Genomic DNA, 21228 nt, shown 5'->3' on the forward strand with positions numbered 1-21228 from the left:
AGACATTATAATATCTGATGAACATATGCATTGTAACAAATGCAGGAAGTGTAGGACTTGTAATGGCTGGGAGGCTTTGCGATGTACCATGTGTAGAGGTAGTGGGAAGGTGCAATATCATGTGAAGAACTTTGGGTTGAAAGAGTAATTATCTTCTCCTTCAGTTTGACTCTTTTCTAGGTTCATGTAAAAAATGCCGTATGCCTTTTCTCTGGTAATGAATTGGTGTTTTCGCTAAATTTTTTTATTTCAATTTGGAACATTGTTATTGTCTTGATGATTTCCGGAGTGATTTCATATTTTTGTTACTACATTCTTGTTTTTCTGATATTGTTGGGGACTCATAATATATGGATGAGAACATGATCGAATTTCTTATAACATTATCAATTGAAAGAATTTAGCAGTTTTGAATCTTGATCAACCACTATTCAAACAAGATGATTCTTTCCTTTTTGGAAGTTTGTCATTCCATTTGACTATTCACTGCGACATTTTGATCTGCACACAGAATTGAATTAGGATAAGGTAATATATCTCTTTTATCAAATTATCCTCTTCTCTTGCCATATGTTCTCACAGAAAATGTCATTTCAAAATTTTATGTCAATGGGAAATAAATTTTCATATGTTTGGTCCTAATCATATGCATATGCAGATGCAGATCCATTAAGACAAAGCATATTCATACTAACTTTTCCATTCAGTCAGGTATTCAGCATAAGGTAGCACCTATTTTGAGCCTTGAGTTTTTTTTGAAAGATAGTAGCTAGAGTGCACGAGGAGATTCCTGGGGAACATTAGGTGTTAAGGCGGAGTTCACAAAATTGGCTAATTGGGTCAAGGTGATAGCATGAAGCTGGAGAACATGGGAGGAATTGGTCAAGTGTGGACCCAGCAACCCTCTCAAAGAGTCAGTTGGGCAATAAAATAATAAAATGTTGAACGGGGACCCAGCAGGTGCCTCAAATAATCAGAGGGGAAATAAAATAATAAAATTTGTTAAATGTTGACCCAACAGTCCTCTCAAGGAGTTAGTTGGGCAACAAAGTAATAAAATATGTTTACTGTGGACCCAGCACCCCTCTCAAAGAGTTAATGGGGCAGTACCCTAATAAAATATGTTTAATGAGCCCATGGGGCTTTGGATTGATGGTGAATGGGTGCGCTGTTAAGCCACTCCTTGCGATAGGTCACCGGTTCAAATCCCCGTGGGTACTTAGGTTAGTCTTAATAAGAAAAAAAATAAAAAAATAAAATATGTTTAATGTGGACCCCATAATCCCTCTCAAGGGAGTAAAATTCTATTGCAGTTAATCTGGTAATTATTCTCTTATCTTTTGTAGATTATTTGTTCCAGCAAATTAATTTACTGCAAATATTGAATAAAAACACAATTGCAATATTCACCAAATAATAAATCACAAGAACTAAGAAAACCACACATATAAAATAGACACTGAGAGTTTTGGACAAATTGTCCTTGGAAAAAATCCCATGTGGGGAAAACCAGTTCTGCAAATGAGGGTTTTATTATTCTTCAACAAATCTGTAATTGAAAATTATTACAACTTCTTGCCATAAACTGGCAAAGGTCCGATAAATATTTTTTCTTCTCTTCCACTAACCAAATCAAACCTCTGCAAATAAACTCGACCTTCTTCTGGTCAATTCCAACTTCCTCTTACAATTCGCACTAGCTAACTAGAAATGCGCACTGGCCTTCCTGGCAACTCGCACTGCCTCTAGGAAATTGATCCTGCAAGATAAACTGCCTTTGACAACTTGCACAAGCAACTCACACTGCCTCCAGCAATGCACTCTGGAAACTGGTGTCATGTCCCTTCCCAAATGGATTTGTAATAGGTTTTGGTCTCTCCCCCTTTTTGTATAAAATTTTGATAAGTAAAGGACCCAAGTTTTGACTTGGGGACTTAGGAGAAATGAAGGTTGGATTAATTTTCTAGTGGAAGGTGGGGGCCACCCACGTGGGAAAACGCATTAGGCAATTCGAATTGCCTTGGAGGGGAAATCGTATGGCTTGTGGAGGGGCCCACATGGGGGAAAAGGGATGCCCACGAAGTTATAAGGAGGAGGAGCTCCTCAATTGAACATTCGTTCATACTTGCACATTGGACTCACTTATTTGTTTGCTCGAGCTGCTTAGCCAAGTCAACTAGTTGTTTAGCCACGAGTCTCTCAGGTGGGAGATTACCTTTGGGGGACTACGAGTGCCACCCTAGGAAGGCATTTTTAGATTACCTTAAGGAGCACTAGGGAAGATTCATAGCCATTACACTTAGCCCACAGACCAACAAAGCGTATTTCTGGACCACGCAGAGAGGGGAACACGTAGTTGTTATCAGGGTTTCATCCAGGTAGCACTTACTGAAGAAACTTGGAGAGTTGGAGTACATCAGGGGATCAACATTTGGGAGGAGTTTTGGAGCAGGTGGGTAGCATTTGGGCAGTTCGAAATTCAGCCCTGGAGGACTGCACAGAGGGCCAGACTGGGCTCATGTGGGTATTGAGGGAGAGAGCCACAACACCGGGACTAGATTTGAGAAGGGTGAAAATTCTGTAGTATACCTACGAGGATAATATGGGGTACAAAGGGAGGTACCCAAGGGAATAATGTAATAATGGGATGAGCCATAGTAATAAATAAGGTGGTTAACCTGTATCATGTAAGGGACCACAAGTAGTTAATAATAATGTAATAAGCCCATGGTATTAGGTAGATGGTATTGAGGGAACCATGGTAATGACCCATGGTATTATATGTATGAGGCCTATATGGTTTGTGGAGTGTTCTCCTTCCTTAAGGAGTGAATGTATGGTGTTGCCCTACCTTAAGGGTTTGATCAATAAATAAGCATTTCTATCTATATTTAGATCTTATTATTTCTTGAGTTTATTTATATTATCATATATTTTTGGATCAGATCTATAACAAGTGGTATCAGAGCACTTTCTTGGGCAAAGTGGCGAATTTTTTTTATTTTTATTTTTTGTAGGAACTTTTTGGGGCGGCGACTTTTTAGATCAGATCTGTATGTGCTGGTGCAAAATCTGCATAATCTAATTGCAGATTTGAGTTGTTGACGAAAAAATACTCAATTTGAAAAAAAAAATTAGTTGAATCCAAGTCTGGATGAAGGAGATATCACTGATCTAAAAATCAGTGGTGTTGCAGACATTTTTTGGGGCGGCGAGTTTGCAGATCAGATCTGTACGTTTTGGTGCAAAATCTGCAAAATCTAATGGCAGATCTAGATGGTTTGTGAAAAATACCCAATTAAAAAAAATCGGCCGAATTGGAGTCCGGATGAACGAGATATTGTTGATCTAAAAATCAGTGGTGTTGCAGACATTTTTTTGGGCGGCGAGTTTGTGGCATAGATCTGTAAGTTTTGGTGCAAAATTTGTAGAATCTAATTGTAGATCTAGATTGTTTGTGAAAAAATACCTTAGTTCAAAAAAAAAAACCAGTCGAATCGGAGTCCAGATGAGGGAGATATTGCTGATTTAAAATCAGCTCTTTTTTCAGAAATTTTTGTGACGGCGGGACAGTTGCAGTGCGAGTTGGAAATTCCAGTGCCTAGATCGGGATTTTTACCACATGGGCAGATGCAGAATGGTTGTTCCATTTCCGAAAATAGGTCATAATAAAGATTCTGAGCAATATTGACTAAACTGCGACCATTTTAAATTTTCGCCAAGTAAGTGATTTTTTTTTTGCGCTGTCTAGCAAGATGTTTTTTACAGGAAAAGATGATAGCCCTACTATTGAATAATTCAAACAGAGACAAAAGTTCACATATGGGAAACCTTGGAGGGTTTTATTACCACTTGGTTTCCAAGATGAGGCTGCCAGATGGTGGTACTCACTTGACAACAAGCAGTTGACCAAATTTTCAGATGAAGAATTTGAAAAACTCATTTTGGACAAATGGTCTCAGGCTAGAAAACAAGATAAGGAGAAACATGTGTGGTTATTTCCTACTGGTATATCCTTATTGCAGGTTCATGGATTGATTCAGAAGGAGAAAATCATTGTGTCTATAAATCCGAGTTGCAAGCAAAATCTCATAAATGTCAATTTGGCAAAAAAATTACAAGTGCCAGCAAAACACATGGAGCACACACAGGTTAATAATGAGCAGGTGCAATTTTATAAAGATTTGAAGATTTCTATGGACAAGTATGTATTGCATGGTGATTTTTATACTTCAGATATGGATAACATGGATGTTGTTTTGGGATACCCTTGGATGGAATCCGTGGATACTATCAATATTAATGTGCAGAAGAAATTCCTGAAGCTCTGGTATAAAAAGAAGAAAATTACATTACATGATATTTCCATCAATAAATAGGTAGAGTCCATGGAGGCTGAAGCAAAATATGTTCTAGGGACTGACATATCAGATGATGAGCCATTGATGGTCGACAACCAAATACAAACATCAAACCAAGTACGAGAAAAACAGGTAGAGGCTGAAGCAGAAAATGTTACATCGGATGAGGACTCAATGGTTGAAGTATATTAGAAGATAAGAAACAACAGCAGGCACCACAACAGGTACTAGCTTAGGCTCCATCAAGTGGTGAATTAAAGAAAGCTACATCGTTGGTTAACACTTCAACATATCACCACCCACATCACCCCACAAGAAAATAACCAACAAGATGGCAATGAATTAGCCACAAGGACATCAACCCCCGCGTGATAGATAGAGAGGAGCGAAGATCCACCTACTACACATCAACACAGAAGCGCTGCCAGGGTCAACTTCCATCTCAAGCGAGCGAGGCACCAGCTAGATCAAGGGTTCACCTTTCTTTGGGATGGCTAGATGCACATGCATGGTACCAGTGGACTACTCTTTTGAGTAGATCTTATTATTTATGTTCTTCCCATGTTTCGGGGATGAAACATGTTAAGGGGGGTGGAATGTAGTATACCTAGGGGGGATAATATGGGGTACAAAGGGAGGTACCCAAGGGAATAATGTAATAATGGGATGGGCCATAGTAATAAATAAGGTGGTTAACCCGTATCATGTAAGGGACCACAAGTAGTTAACAATAATGTAATAAGCCCATGGTATTAGATAGATGGTATTGAGGGAACCATGGTAATGACCCATGGTATTGTATGTATGAGGCCTATATAGAGGCTAGAGACTCCCCATTGAGAGATGTCAAGGATTATTGTATGAACAGCTTATGGCTTGTGGAGTGTTCTCCTTCCCTAAATAGTGAATGTATGGTGTTGTCCTACCTTAAGGGTTTGATCAATAAAGAAGCATTTCTATCTATATTCAGATCTTATTATTTCTTGGGTTTATTTATATTATCATATATTTTCAGGTCAGTTGTATAACAAATTCATAAGGGATAACATCTTAGTAATTTGGAGTAGATTTGGAGAGCTTTCCCAACATATTTTAGACAGGCCAAGTTTGCCAGCTTGAGGAGGAGGACAGGCTCCTTGGGGTCGATTTTCAAAGGTCTGAACTAGGCCAAACCCTTCTTGGGTTTTGGTGAGTTTTGGTTGAGGATCCGGGAGTTGAAGTTTCATAATTTTCTGAGCAAGGGAAGCAGTGGTTCCAGCACATCCTTTCCAGCAGACAACGCCGTTTTTTGGGTAGCATGGATCACTTCTAGAGCAGTAGTTGGGAAACCCTCAGATCATCATTTGCTCACCTGGGTTTTGTCACATTCGTCCTTGGAGACAAGCTCAGGTGCACCATTCCACTCACTGTTGTATTTGCCCCATGATGATTTAATAAGATGGCTAAGAAGTTCTCTATTTCCAGCGTTTTCATGGGAGTTTAGTGATTGCATCTCATTTCCGGATGTTGGTTTGTCTGTTTGCTTTGTTTATCATTGAATTTCCTAGTTAGGAACATTACAACTGGCAACACAAACTGATCCTCCGACAAATCGCACTAGCTAATTTGGCCTCCCTCTGTCTCTGAGAAACTAGAAATCACAGTGAAGAATTCTCTATGGAAAATCTCCTCAATCACTACTGAAACTCTCGTTGGTGATCCACGCTATCACTGCGCCCTTGCTCAATCGAATTGTGTCTTCAAGATTCCCATCGAATTCCTCTTATAATCTCTCGTTGAGCATTTATCAACCAAGATCTAATCACAATCGATGGCTAAAATCATCTTGAATCCATCAAGTCACTTTTCTAGAAGTCACTAGAGAGAAATCGATTTGTCTCAATTAGTATTGATTAATTAACCATTTTCCCTTAGTTAGACGAAAATAATTAAAAACTGGTTAATAGTCTAATTAAGATATTTTCCCTTAGAGAAATAAACTGGGCTTGGAAATAATTAATCCTCTTATGCTCCTAGCCTCATTGACACCTCTTGAGACTAGGACACTTGTTCGAGCTACATAAACTAACGCCCCATCTTAACGACTCTTAATGAGGAAGGTATTTTGCATAACATCCATCTTATCTCTGAAGAAGATGAATCTCACCTTCCTTAAGCCCTGTATTAAGATGTCTGCTACCTGCTGATCTATAGGTATATACTGTAGTTGAGCTGTCCCTTGCTGTACACAATCCCTGATGAAATCATATTTGTTGTCTATATGCTTCGACTTGTCATGAAACACCAAATTCTCAGATAACTTGATGCAACTTTGATTGTCTCAGTGTATAACTGTCATCTCTACCTTCCGACCAAACAAGGCTACTAACAACTTCCAAAGCCAAATGGTCTCGTATGTCGCCATGCTAACTGCTATATACTCCGCTTCCGCAAAGCTCAGTGCCACGAACTTCTCCTTTCTACTATACCAAGAGACAACTCCCAATCCCATTTTGAAGCAACACCTTGAATTGCTCTTCCTATCCATTATACTGCTTGCCCCATCTACATCGGTATAACCCATCAACCTGACACTGTCACATTGAGTATATATGATCCCACACTCAATTGTACATTGCAAATAATGCAGCACATGCTTCGCTGCTGTCCAGTGCACCCTCTTCGGTTCAACCATGAACTAACTCAGAGAGTTTACTGCAAAGGATATATCTGGCCTGGTGTTGACCAAATACATAAGAGAGCCAATCAACTTCCTATATAATGTGGGGTCCACATCCTTCTCCTTAGATGTATCTACCTTCCTCCAATTAGTTATCATGGGTGTAGACATGGCTCTGCAATCTTCCATCTCGAATCTCCTCAAGATCTTGATGTAGTGTTTCCCTTGCCCAAGAAAAATCTCCCCATCTGTCTGCCACACATCCATTCCTAGAAAGTAGTGCATTAACCCCAAGTATTTCATCTCGAACTCCACTGCAAGGTCCCTCTTGCATTTTTCTATGAGCCCCAATGAACCTGTCAAGAACAAGTCGTCCAAATATAGGACAAGAATGAGTACCTTAATCCCAACCATCAAATAGTAGATGTTTGCATCTGCCTTACTCTTCACGAAGCCCATCCCTTGCAAGTATCTGTTGATGCGCTCATACCACGCCTTCGAAGCTTGTATAAAGCTCTCTTTAGTCTGCACACATGGGTCTCACTACTATGTTCTACAAAGCCTTCTCGTTATTCAATGTACACTTCCTCTTCCAACTCACCATTAAGGAACACTGTCTTGACATCCGTCTGATGGATTTGCCATTCCATCTAGAAGTATACCTGGCCACAGGAGGAAATGTCACCTCGTAATGTATTCCCTCCTTCTGAGAGAATCCCTCGACCACAAACCTTGCCTTGTATTTCTCGATGTTACCGTTTACACTGTGCTTGATATTATATATCCAGTGTGATCCAACCACTGCCTTGTCTATTGGTTTAGGGGCCACCTCCCAAACATTGTTCTGCATGATTGAGGTATACTCCTCAACCATCACATCCCGCCACACCTGCTGTTGTGTGGCCTCCTGATAGCTGGAAGGCTCACTATCCACGATCTGACTCACTAATGCCATGTAGCGAGCGTACTTGTTTGGTTGTCTTTGTTCTCTCCTGCCCATCCTAGGATTCCCCACAAACTCCTGAGCATCTTTGAGTGTCTGTTGAACCTCTCGGTTCTTCTTGCCAACTATAGATGGTGGAATTTGGACTTACACATCTTCTTGATGTATCTCAATTGCTAAATTTGCTACATCTCTGCGAACTCTCTGCGAACTCTCTGGAACACCCATATTTGAGCTTGTGCTCGTACTAGTAATAGTACTTGTACTGTCTTGTCCCTAATTCTGCTGTTCTACCCTTGGAGCTTTTGTTAGCTACTCACTCTGATAAACTACTGTTGGCAAATCTCTGGACCTCCGATATGCCTTGTCCTCCATGAATCATACTTCTCTCTTGAAAATTATCCTCTCGGTCCTTAGAATAAAGATCCGGTATGCCTATGAAGTCTCACTGTATCCAAAAAAGTACCCCTTCTCTTTAGTCTGATCCAATTTGGAACATGTTTCACCTAGAATGTGATGATAATATAAGCTACTAGATATCCTGAAATGGTTGACATTTGGTTTCTTCCCTGTAAACGCTTCCTCTGGTGTCATCTTTCTTAACACCTTATGTGGGACCTTGTTTTGAATCTATATTGCAGTATTACATGCCTCTGCCCAAGTATCGTGGCATATCTTGGTCATACAACATGGCCCTTGCTGCCTCTGATATTGAACGATACTTACTCTTGGCAACCCCCTTTTGCTATAGGTTGTAAGGAACCGTCCACTCCCTCTTGATGCCTTGTCTGTTGCAGAACTCCTGGAATGTTTTCCTTGTGTATGTGCCTCCATTGACCAAAGAATCTTCACCTTCTTGTCTGTCGAATTCTCCACAAGAGCTTTGAACTCTTGGGAGCGATTGAAGACCTCATCCTTGGTCTTCAAAAAGTAAATCCAAGTCTTCTTGTAGTGATCATCAATAAAGGTTATGAAATATTCGAACCCTCTGAGAGAATGAGTTGACATTGGACCACATATATCAAATTTAATCAAATCAAGAACACCTTTGGATCCGATGTGACTCCTTGGAAAAGCTCCCTTAGCAAACTTTCCCAACACACATCCCTTGCACACATCATTGTGCTTTGTGCTCACTTATGGAACACCTGACACTATCTCCTAGAGAAACTTAAGTTCCCCATGATGGATATGGCCCATCCTCCTATGCCAAAGCTCTTCTTGATCTCTCGGATCACTGCTGCTTACTAGTGCCTTTGGAGTATCCATCTGTAACCTGTAAAGTCCGCTGCTTTTGACTTGTTGAAATTTGTGCAACTATGGGACGAATTCCCATGAGAAACCCTATTGCCTCGAAGGAATCCCAATTGCCCTAAAGAGAATTCAATTGAAAGAAATAAATACTATTATTATTGTATTTGGGGCACTCCTATTATTTATTGTGGTACAAATTTGGGCAAACATTTATTAAAGAAAATATATTTAAAAGGAAATTTAAATTTTGTATTCTCCCTCGAAGTTACAAAGTCGAACTCACTAAAAGAAAGGGTTACATTGGCTTTAAATGAGTACCCATCAATCAGTATAAATAAGGATTTATGAAAGCTCATTCAAGGAGCATTGAGTGGATAGGATCAAAACAAGATCTAAGATTTTGTTTGTAATGTTTCCGTGGTTCACACACATATTACGAAGGTTTATATATTCAAGCAGTGTCTTGCATCCTATACTGCGATTCACTCTATACATATCACGCATATGGTATTCAAATGAATCACATATTCATTACAAAGTGACTTGCTAATCTTAGAGGCATCGCTCACATATCTGAGGCATCGCATTAATGTGGCTCGTTTATATTTCTCTGTGGCTCGAATTAACATTACAGTGGATTCACTCTTTCTCTGTGGCTCAAATTAACATTATAGTGGATCTTCTCTTTCTCAGTGGCTCAAATTAACATTGCAATGGATTCACTCTTTCTCTGTGGCTCAAATTAACATTAGTGGATTCACTCTTTCTCTATGGATTGAATTAACATTACAATGGATTTGCTCTTTCTCTGTGGCATGGATTCTCTCATTCTCTCTATATTTGGAGCATGTATTTGTTTCCATCTTTGTGGTAGGCTCACACTATGCTTTATATACTCTATGGATCTCGCTCTATATACTTTGATAGATCTCGCACATACCTTGTAATGGATCTCGCATAAACTTTCTGAAGGATCTCATCCTATGTTGTGGGGGAGCGCCCCCCCCCTCGAACCTGCTCCCGAATCGCGCTCCGGGCGGGAGCGGCTCGGGAGCGCGCTCCCGGACGGGGGCGATTTTCGGGAGCGCGCTCCCTCAAAAAAATTTGCGCTCCCTGGTCTGTTAGGAATCGTTATAGGGAGCGATCGCTCCGGCGCTCCCGGAGCGATTCGCGCGGGGCCGGGAGCGGGTCGGCGGAAAAAAATTCCGCGGACCCGAAAAAAAATAATTTTAATTTTTTTTTTTTTGGTTTTAAAAGGCCAATGGGCCAAAAAAATATTCATTGTTACTTCATTGAGCTTGAGTTTGGAGCTGGAGCAAGAGCAAAGGAGCGAGGAGCAAGTGCTGAGGAGCGAGGAGCAAGTGCTGAGGAGCGAGGAGCAAGTGCCAAGGAGCGAGGAGCAAGCTTGCAGAGGTAAGTAACTTAGTAATTTAGTTAGTTTAGCTGGTTAGGTAGTAATTTAGTTAATTTAATTTAGCTTATTGAGTTTAAAAATCATGTACTTAAATTAAATTAATAAATTAAATTAATTAATCCCAATAAACTAAATTAATTTGCAGATTCAAGATCAAAACCCTACAAACATCAAACACCATGGACCTGGCTATATTTCTTGGCATTTTCCTCTTCCTGGTCCCTTTTATGGTTATTATGGTGCTGGAGAGTAGGAAACGGAGGGGCCAGCCCCAAATTGAAGAGGGGGATGAAGAAGCCGGAGAAAGTCAAATGGGTGAAAACCCCGGTGAGGAGGAGCTGGAGGAGGGTGAACATGACCCTCAAAAAACTAAACAAGACCAAACTCCATTGTGGAAATATGTTAACAGGGCTGAAACAGGGAGAGGTGGTGGAACCACTAAATTTCATTGCCCCCATTGCAACACTGATTACACAGGTTCATACACTCGTGCTAGAAGACACCTCTGCGGGAAAAGGCCATGGGATGGAGAGAAACAAATAGGAATCAAAACTTGTACAGCGGTGTCAGCAGCGGAGAGAGCCAAATACATAAGGGAAGAGGAGGAAGCCCAATACAGAACAAAAAAATCAAGGGGTTTCTTTGAACCAAGCTCACAATCACAAAGAACTCCTTCAGCATCCTCCCAAGGCAGTGGATATGGACATGGAGGCACAGGGTCATCATCTTTAAGGCGTAGAACCATATCAAATTTCCTTGATGAGGGGTATAGGAATGATGTGGATTCAAAAGTTTACAGGTTTCTCTATGCATGTGGGATACCATTCAATGTTCTTCGCTCACCTTATTGGCACGAAATGGTTTCTGCCATAAATGATGCCCCTAAAGGATACAAGAGCCCTGGGTATGACAAGGCAAGAACCGTTGGCCTTGATCATGAAAAAGCAAAAATATCACATTCTTTGAATAAAATGACAAGTTCTTGGACTGACCATGGGGTGTCCATTGTATCTGATGGATTGACAAATGTAAAAGGCAAGCCATTGATAAGTGTTCTTGCTGTGTCTGTTAGTGGTCCCATCTTTCTAGTTGCACATGATTACTCAGACAAGTTCAAGACCGCCATCAACATTGCAGAAGCATTACTTGAAACAATTGGGCGTATTGGCCCATACAATGTCATCCAAGTCATCACTGATAATGCTCCTAATTGTAAGGCAGTGGGAGCAATTATTGAGGATAAATACCCCAACATATTTTGGTCTGGATGTTTGGTTCACACATTGAACCTTCTGTTGCATGATATTGTCAAAAACAAAAATGAACAATACCAATGGATTGGTAATTTGTACAAGAAAGGCAAACAAATGATAAAATTTATTACAAATCATAGCAATACCCATGGCCTTTTCCACAGTCACTTGAGATTGGAGTTGCTGAAGATTGCGAAGACTAGATTTGGTAGCTATTACCTCACCTTCAGGCGCCTTTTGAAGGTAAGAGAGGCATCAGCTAGCATGGTATCAAGTCCACATTGGCAGGTATTAAAGGAAAGGGCTACAAATGCAGCTGACATGGGAGGTTTTGAAATGGTGGAGGAGGCCGCTCTTGATGGGCAGTTTTGGACAAGTGTGAGGCAGGTATTGGATTTCACCAAGCCAATTTATCACATGATTCGGTTTGCAGATACAGACAAACCAGTGATTGGCGAGGTGTATGAGCAAATGGATACCATGTTGAGGGAAATAAAAGACATTGTTCATAATAGAGATCCCAACTTATAGAAACTGATTCATGATTGTGTGTGTGAATGGTGGAATAGGCTTAATCTTCCACTACATTGCTTGGCGTATATCCTTACCCCAAAATACTACTCTACATCTTGGTTGGGCCAACCTGCAGCAGGGGGTGGGGTTAGGACCAAACCCCATTTAGATCCAGAGGTAACTAAAGGATATTTGGAAGCATTAGAAAAGTTGGTACCTGACAGAGAGGAATGTGCAGCTGTGCGCCTTGAAATAGGCAGATACTTCAGTGGCACTGGTTTGTATGGTAACTTACATGCAATGGACGACAGAGATAAATTTGAATCTCTCACATGGTGGGAAACATATGGCGGCCACGGACTTTTGCCAAAATTGGCAAAAAAAGTTCTTTCACAGGTTGTAAATTCTTCTTCTGCAGAGAGGTGTTGGAGCACCTACAACTATATACATAATGTGAAAAGAAACAGAGTCAATGAAAACCAAGCAGAAGGCTTGGTTTATGTGCACTACAACTTGAGGTTGTTGAGTCATTACTGTGATCGGGCTAATGAGGATCCCACATATAAAATTTGGGACAATCACCCAAAGAATGACAATTTGGAGGATGGCATTGTACATATTGAAGAACTAGAAGAGGAACTTGTAAGGGATGAAAATGAAGCAGTAGCCATGCCACCTCCACCTCCACCTCCACCATCCAGTAGCAGTGCTCGAGGTTCGAGTCTTGTTCCTTTGCTGTCGCCACCTCCATCTACACCCTCGCGTGGAGGTTCTAATTCTGGTTGTCGGTCTGTGCGGGAGACTCCTAGAAGACCACCACGACCTGCTTATACTCCTGGAGACTCTCGTGGCAAGGGCCACATGTAGATTTACAGTTTACTTGTCTTTTTTAGTTTCTATTAGACTTTAGTTTTCATAACTGTTGAGTTTTGAGTCCTTGACTCTTGACTCTTGACTCTTTCATATCATAATGATATTTTTTGTAAACATTATATCACTTTGACAATGAAAATTTGAAGTTTGAAGTTGGGCCTTGGCAATTATAACTCATTGGTAATGATTGTGAATTATGAATATGATGCTTTGTGAAAGACTAAAGTTGTTTCATTTCATCTCATTATTCATGTTTCATTTTATAAATTTTTAACATTTCATATCATGTTAACAGTTAGAAGTTAGGACTTAGAAATATCTTCGATATTACTTCTTGTAATGGTTAAACTTAGCTTACAAGTACAACTTTGGTGATCAATGATGATAAATGTTATTGAATTTTCAATTCTGAAAGCTTGAAGTTGAAACTTTAAGATTGAATTTGATGAATCATGATTTATAAGACTCAATATGTTGCAGTTGTAATATGTATTTTACTAACTTGTGGACATGGTTGATGACGATTATAATTTCTAGATGATTGATGTGATATGGTTCAATGATCAATCTATGTTTTTTTATGTTTTTTATGTCTAATTCATCATTCTACATGTTTTTGTTGACATATATGTATAAAAAATTAAAAAATATATATATTTTTAAAAAATCGCTCCCGGATTCGCTCCCAAACCGGGAGCTTTTGAAAATGGTCGCTCCCGCTCCCGTTTTCGCTCCCGCTCCCGCTCCCGCTCCCGCTCCCGCTCCCGCTCCCAAGTAACATTGAGATTCTCATCTATAAGTTGACAAGATCTTGCTTCTATACTCTATTGTATGTAATAGTTCTCTCTGGTGTGTATTAGAGTGGTATCATTTTTCTATACTCTGTGTCATCGTTATCTTCACAATGTGGCTTCACTCTGAATGGCATCACATTTCTTATAATGGCGTCTCTGTATCTCTGTGGCATCATTACTATATACTATGGCAATAACCTTGATTAATATCGCAGTGACATTCATTGTTGTATAGACACTCTACAAGACTCCTACACAGATAACATAATATGGCAGTGATAATAATTGTTGTATGGTAGTGACCCTAATGATGACATGATAGTGATCCTTGATATAGAACAACAACCTTGTATGGATGCGACTTATTGATATGGGAGTGACCTTGAAGGATAGTAATTATGGCAGTGACCTTGGTATATAGTAGTGATAAGGTAGTGACCTTGTTATACAACAGTGATAAGGTAATGACCTTGTATCGCTAGTACTTATTGATATGTGAGTGACCTTGAAGGATAGTAATGATGGAAGTGACCTTGTTGTATATCAGTGATAAGGCAGTGACCTTGTATGGGTTTTACAGTGATATGACAATGATGTATGGCTCGATGATGATATAGCAGTGATCTACTTGATAGTGAAAGTAACACTCTAATCTATGGTTTATCTCTATGATGATGATATGACAAAGTTGGCAAAACTTCTATGACAACAACAATGGAGTATGATAGTGACAATGATGTATACTGTGCTCTTGTGACAATGTGATATGAAGCCTTGTGCCTACCTTTCTAATGCACATGTCTGCTGATGTAATTGATGATGAAAGACTCTTGTCTCATGATATCGTACTTTGTATCTTAGCTGAACATTTGATGAATATCTGATAGAAGAAGAATTTGGTTTGGTTTTACCCCTTGTGGGGTTTTTCCCTGGTCTTTGACCTAAATCCTGATGTCTATATTGTATATGCTTTTCTTCTGTTGTTTCTCACTGTTCCACTGCATAATTTTTCCACTGTTGATGTTATTGTTCTCTTTACATAATTGCTAATGATGTTAAGATGTTATGGGGTGAATGTAATATGTAAATGATAAAAAGTTTGAAAATGCAATTATCTACAACAAAGAACAATCTAGCCCTAAAAATTAACACCAACTCCAATAACTATGGGTGACTTCCATTCCTGATGCTTTATTAACACCTTCTACCTCTAAATAGTACATTGTACCCCTTATCCTGAAGAATAGAAACAAAAATCAAATTCATCCCCATTCCTGGCACATGCAACACATCATGAATTGGAATAAGCTTGTCAAACTCCCTTTGAAATAGGACTATCCCTCTCCCAACTGCTTTACACTTGGACTTGTTCCCCATCTCAATTTGGAATCTTATTTCCTCCTCCTTGTATCTAGAGAAGTACTCCCTAACTCCTGCCATATGGAATGATGCCCCATTGTCTATATACCAAACACCCTGCGAGGTTAAGCTAGTCAAGGAAGCTATGAGTACGAACTCCTGTTCCATTTGTCTGGAAAACTCATTTGCATTCATTGAAACTACCGTCTGCTTCTTGCCCTTGTTGTCACATTTCTTCCTCTGTGACCCATTGTTGACATAGTGGCCAAATTCTTGACAACCATAACACTTAACCTTTCATAGGACCTTCTTCTTGCCCCCCTTGGAGTTGGACCATTTGTTGGATCCCTTTGCTTCGTTCTTCCCTGTAAGAGCCATGCTTCTCTGTTCTCCCTCGCCCTTCTGTCTGGTGCTACTGGTGCCATTAACGAGACTCCTCCTAAGTTCTTCCTAGGTAAAATATGACCATAGTCTTTCCCAATCTAGAAGATCCCGACTTCCTGTAATAACCTGTACGAAGACATCCCAATCCTTAGTAAACCCATTGAGGGCTGTCCTGATGAGCTCATCATCCTCAATCTTCTCACTAACACCTGCCAATTCTTCCTTGACACGTTTCACCTTGGTAAGGTAAGATACACCAGTTTCACCCTTGTTCTATTTCATGCTTCGAAGTTTCTTCCTTAGGATCAACTTCATGTTCACTCTGGAATCTTGATAGAGTTTACAGACTGCATCCCACATCTTCGTTCCTGTATCCTCTTCTGCTATATGAGGCACGATGTGATCCTTGAACCAATCCAAAATAATGTGTCTAATTTTGGCATCTTCCTTCGTGTAGGCGAGGAGTTGTGCTCCATTTGCCGGCACGGCTACAACATTGGTCGCATATTCCTTGAGACAATTCTCCTCCAAGATTAACATGATTCTAGATTTTTTTATGCCAAAGTTAGATGCTCCCTCCAATATGTCCTGATCCTATAAACCAACTCAAGCCATTTTTTTGAAACCTTTGGAAAATAAGCAAATTCCAAGTAAATCTAGAACAAATCAAATTAGGTCTTATAAACCCTCGGTCTTGTCTCCTATACCCTGCGCTGAGCTTCTTAAATAATTTGTTGCGCCTTAGATCTGCTCTGATACCAAGTGAAAATTCTATTGCAGTTAATCTGGTAATTATTCTCCAATTTTTTTACCGATTATTTGTCCCAACAAATTAATTTACTTCAAATACTAAATAAAAGCACAACTACAATATTCACCAAATAATAAATCATTGGAACTGAGAAAAACATACATAAAATAAACATCGAGATTTTTGGACAAATGTCCAGAAAAAAACCCCAATGTGGGGAAAACCAGTTTTGCAGATGAGAATTTTATTATTCTTCAGCGAATGTGTAATTGAAAATTTTTACAACTGCTTGCCATATGTTAATTTTCGTTGAAACTCTGCAACTACATAGTGAATCTACTGAAAACTAGGTAAATGAAAACTAAAACCAAATTTACTTTCACCAAAATACAAAGTTTCTTAACAATTTATAAGTAGTGGAAAATAATCGAGAGACAAAAACACAATCACACAAATTGACACACTTGTTTACCCAAGAAACCCAAAAGGGAAAACCTGCTTTCTTTGTGGTGATATTTTATTAACTGTTCTTGAGCAATTGGATCTATTACAAAGCAATCTGTCTTTGAGAAAGCATTCTGCTTCATCTCACTAATCTCAACACCTAATCTTTGCTGAAGATAGTCTTGACCTGTCTTGCTTCTTGCGTGATCCCAACTCCTAATTCCTTGCATACTAGCATCCCCTATTTCCTTGCGCAATTCTTGGCTCCTATTTTATAGCGCAAATCCCCTATTTCCTTGCGCACTTGTGGACTCCTATTTTGTAGGGCACAAGCTCCTCAGATCTGTGCACACACACACAAAGAGTTGATCTCACAAACTTGTGATTATTGTGTGCCTTCGTCCTCCTCTTTATAGGCCCAATTTGAGCATGCAAGTGGCCTAGCTCAATTTAGAAGCTCGAGTTCTAATTGCGAGTTAACTATGAGTTTAAATGATTCTCTCCCCAAGCAACACTTGGACTCTTAACTTGTTCTCCCTTCAATCATGACTGAAGACTAACTCGTTCTAATTGAACTTGTAATTGCCACCTCGTTGTGCAGTTAAATTGAAGAAGCCTCCATTGTACAAAAGCTCCAACACTATGCATGAACTGAAGTCTATCTCATGAACTGATATCATGCTAGAGAATGACAAATTGAGGTCTTCACTAGCTAAGGCACAATCCAAAAGACCTTCACTTGCTACATTTTCAGCACTCCCTCTTAGCAAGGAAGGGATTCTGTACAACTCCCAACTTATCTCTAAAATAGACGAAACTACCTCTTGCCAGTGCCTTGGTCAAGATATTTTCCGTCTGCTCCTTTGTCGGAATGTATGGTAGCTTCAGTATCCCTTTCTGCACATAATCCCTGAGATGATGATACCTGATCCTCGATATGCTTAGAGCGACCATGAAACAATGGATTCTCAGAGAGCTTAATGCAACTTTGATTGTCATAGTGGGCTCCATCCTCTGCCTGAAAAGTCCCACAAGTAACTTCCTCATCCAAATGGCTTCACATGTTGCCAAACTGGTAGTCATGTACTTGGCCTCTGTTGAACTGGGTGCAACTGATCTTTGCTTCTTGCTGAACCAGGAAACAACTGTTGACCCAATGCTGAAGACGCAACCTGAAGTACTCTTCCGATCTGTGGAGCTCCGTGCCAAGTCTGCATATCCATAGTACCCAACCCGCATTATTGCTTTTTCAATATGCAACTGCCCACATATTCAGGGGGTGGACCAATATGCCAGGAACTGATGCTCGATAGTGAATGATTGATGTAGTAGCTAGGAGTGCCAGAGACTGAGCAGCGCAGAGCAAAGTTGGCAGCAATGCATATGGCACAGAGCAGAGGTCAACAACAACTTAAAGGCTTCGGAGGGTCAGCATAGGGACTAGCAGCAGTCAGACTCCAGCAGCAAGATGCATCATACTCAACACCAGTTTAGTAATTTGGGATGCTTTTCCGTTGCTGATGCAGTAGCAACAATAGTTGGAGAAGGTTGCAGCGCGGATACAGTAGGCAGTGCAGATACAGTAGGCAGTGGCAGTGCCAACAACAACACGGATGTAGAATTAAGAGGGAGTTGCAGTATGGATGCAGTGTTGACGGTTGCAGGGTCAACAGCAGTACAGATGCAACATTTGCGCAGTAGTTGGTGGATATGATGTTAGACATCCGCAATGTAGAAGGAGATGTTAAAGAACAGAGTGATGCTTCAGCAGGGTGCATTGTTAGAGCACATTTCTCGCTAAGAGGGAGTGTTGATTTTTGGTGGCATCGGATGTGCTCTAATTCTCAAAATTTGCAGGGAGACTTAGACACATGCATTCTCCAATACCCAGAAATCGTTTTGGGAAATTCCACTCGGAGACAGTTTTATTAAAATTTAAAATAATTAATTATTTTTAATGGGTCCTCTTGACCCTGGTGCCTACACCTACCTACAAGTTAGTGAGAAAAACCTTCAACCCCACAAGGTGTGGTTGGTGGTAGGGAACTCAAAGAAGGGGCTGTCAAACTAATCCCGACTCTCTCTGTTTCAGCTATCTCCTTGGTTAGCTAAGGTGGGTGGTCCCTAATGAAAAGTTAAGTTAAAAAGATGTGAGTTTCTAAGAGAATTGTTAGAGTTAAATAGATTATTTCTTTAAGATTTATAAGCAAAAACTGATATGAGCAATAACAATCAATACATAAGATAAGCATGAAATACATAAACAACTAGTGCCTTCAAAGTATTGCTCTTTAAGAAATGAAATTGTATTTGCTTAAAATGAAGTGAAATGCTTTCAAAGGGAAAGCCAAAGTAATTTTGAAAAGTGAAACAATAAATTGTTAGCACAAGATATTATAAATGCTTTTAAGATGAATAAGTCTACAAATCAAAGCATGGAAACTATTTTGCTCAAAATGATACAGAAAGAACTCAAATGTTAGACCAAGATGACAACATGCAATTAAGTTTGCAACCCAAAATAATAGTACTTGAAAGTGAAATCAACCATTCATGACAATATGCAATTAAACCAAAAGATGAGTCAATTTCCAAGTACAAGAAAATTAAACTTGTTGCAAAATTAAAAGAGATTACAATGCTTGCATCCAAATTGCCTTTTGAAATAAGATTTGCATGTGAGGCTTTAAACCATCAAGATAGCAAGAAATTTAAGAACTTTGCAAACAAAGCAAATGTGATGAATGTTGTTGTTGGTTTATTTTATTAATTAGTGCTAAGACAAAGTTACAATTGAACTCTAGTCCTCAGACCTCATTCTCGCCCAAATATGTGGATCTCACAATGAGAAGTCAATAGAGGTAGAGGGTCCCTAAAAGTTTATTCAACCAACTTAAGTTTGAGGTAAGTTTTAGTGATGCTTGGGGCATGTAAATAAATTAATCAAACAATGAGAATTAATTTCTACTTGAAATGTACTGGCTTGACATGAAATAAAATGTTACTTTATGGAGAAAATTTGTCCAAATACTTTATGCATGTAAAATGTGTTTAATGGTGAAGCATAAGTAAACTTGGAACTACGTTCAAGCCAAATAAGATCAAGTAAAAAGTGTTTGCATCCAAAAAATCTGAACTTGTTATGGAAAAAAAACATGTAGTAAATTAAATTAAAGTGCATGCAAAATGAGTGTGATGCATGTTGTTTAATTTCTCAATTAGATGATATGCATGCAAATTAACTAAACCAACAAAGTCAAACCACCAAGCCTCTCCAAAAGTTGAAGAGATAGGGATACCAATGGATGAAACCCACGCTTCCAAAATCAGAAATTTTATTAGTTGGTACAAGAAGGAAAAGACAATGAAGTCTTCTCTAAAGTCCAAAGAAAGTCTTAACAAATTGATATCAAACCATGGACCTTTTCTCGCTGAAAATTTCTGCAATTTGAGGCCCATAGAGGCTCAACAAAATGCAATTTTTTTGAAGAAGAGAAGATAAGCCTCCTCTATGGCCACGACCAAGAGAGAGAAAGAGATGGCCAAAATGAACTTGGCCTCCTTCAAGAAGAACACGTGCTTATCGAAGATGAATTCGGCATAAAGGTGGAAGTAATCACTAAATCTGAGCCCCAAGGTCTTGCATGCAAACTTGTAAGTAATTTTCTGATGATGAATCCTGCAAGTAGCTGCAAGAGAACAAGTTAGAAACAATCTACAATAACAAATGTTAGCTCAAGATAATTACAAAATATGTTACAAAAATAATCTTCCAGAGGCTAGGCCAAAGAGTATGAACAAGCTCTCCTCTTTGACTAGCCATGACTTAGCTCCTTGCAATAGCCAGATATTGATAAATGAAGTACAATACGTAAAAATAAAATTTTCCAAGTTTGATATTTGGACGCAAGAAATAAAAACTTTAAGAAACTTGAAAGAATCCTTGCAAGACACAAAGAAGATATAGATGAGACTTTGGAATTCAAAACATGCGGGTTCTCCTTGAATATTTTCAAGAATGGGTTGATTCCTCCTAGAATTTCCCCTCACGCTTGAAAAGCTTGACCAAATAATGATTCATTCACAAATCTTCACCACACATCATTAAATCGACATGAAATTAAATAAGTGCAGTGGAAAGAATTCCTAGAGACACATCTATTATCCACTAGAAGATTTCTTTTGCTAAAGCAAATAATTAATTCTTATGCTAATATGAGATAGCT

The 21228-nt window shown here is 39.4% G+C and overlaps 1 protein-coding gene across 1 annotated transcript in view; it reads left to right on the forward strand.

The window, feature by feature from the left end:
• The window catches only part of EMB2737 (embryo defective 2737), a 390042-nt gene that overhangs the window by 44225 nt on the left and 324589 nt on the right, over nucleotides 1-21228 (forward strand). The window contains exon 3 of the mRNA XM_089378363.1: nucleotides 46-144. Coding sequence (XP_089234489.1) covers nucleotides 46-144 — 99 coding nt within the window. The remainder of the gene's footprint in view (nucleotides 1-45; nucleotides 145-21228) is intronic.

Source organism: Pinus tabuliformis, chromosome J (assembly GCF_031772625.1).
Source record: "Pinus tabuliformis cultivar Carrire ecotype Pingquan chromosome J, CPIR1, whole genome shotgun sequence".
Lineage (NCBI taxonomy): Eukaryota > Viridiplantae > Streptophyta > Pinopsida > Pinales > Pinaceae > Pinus > Pinus tabuliformis.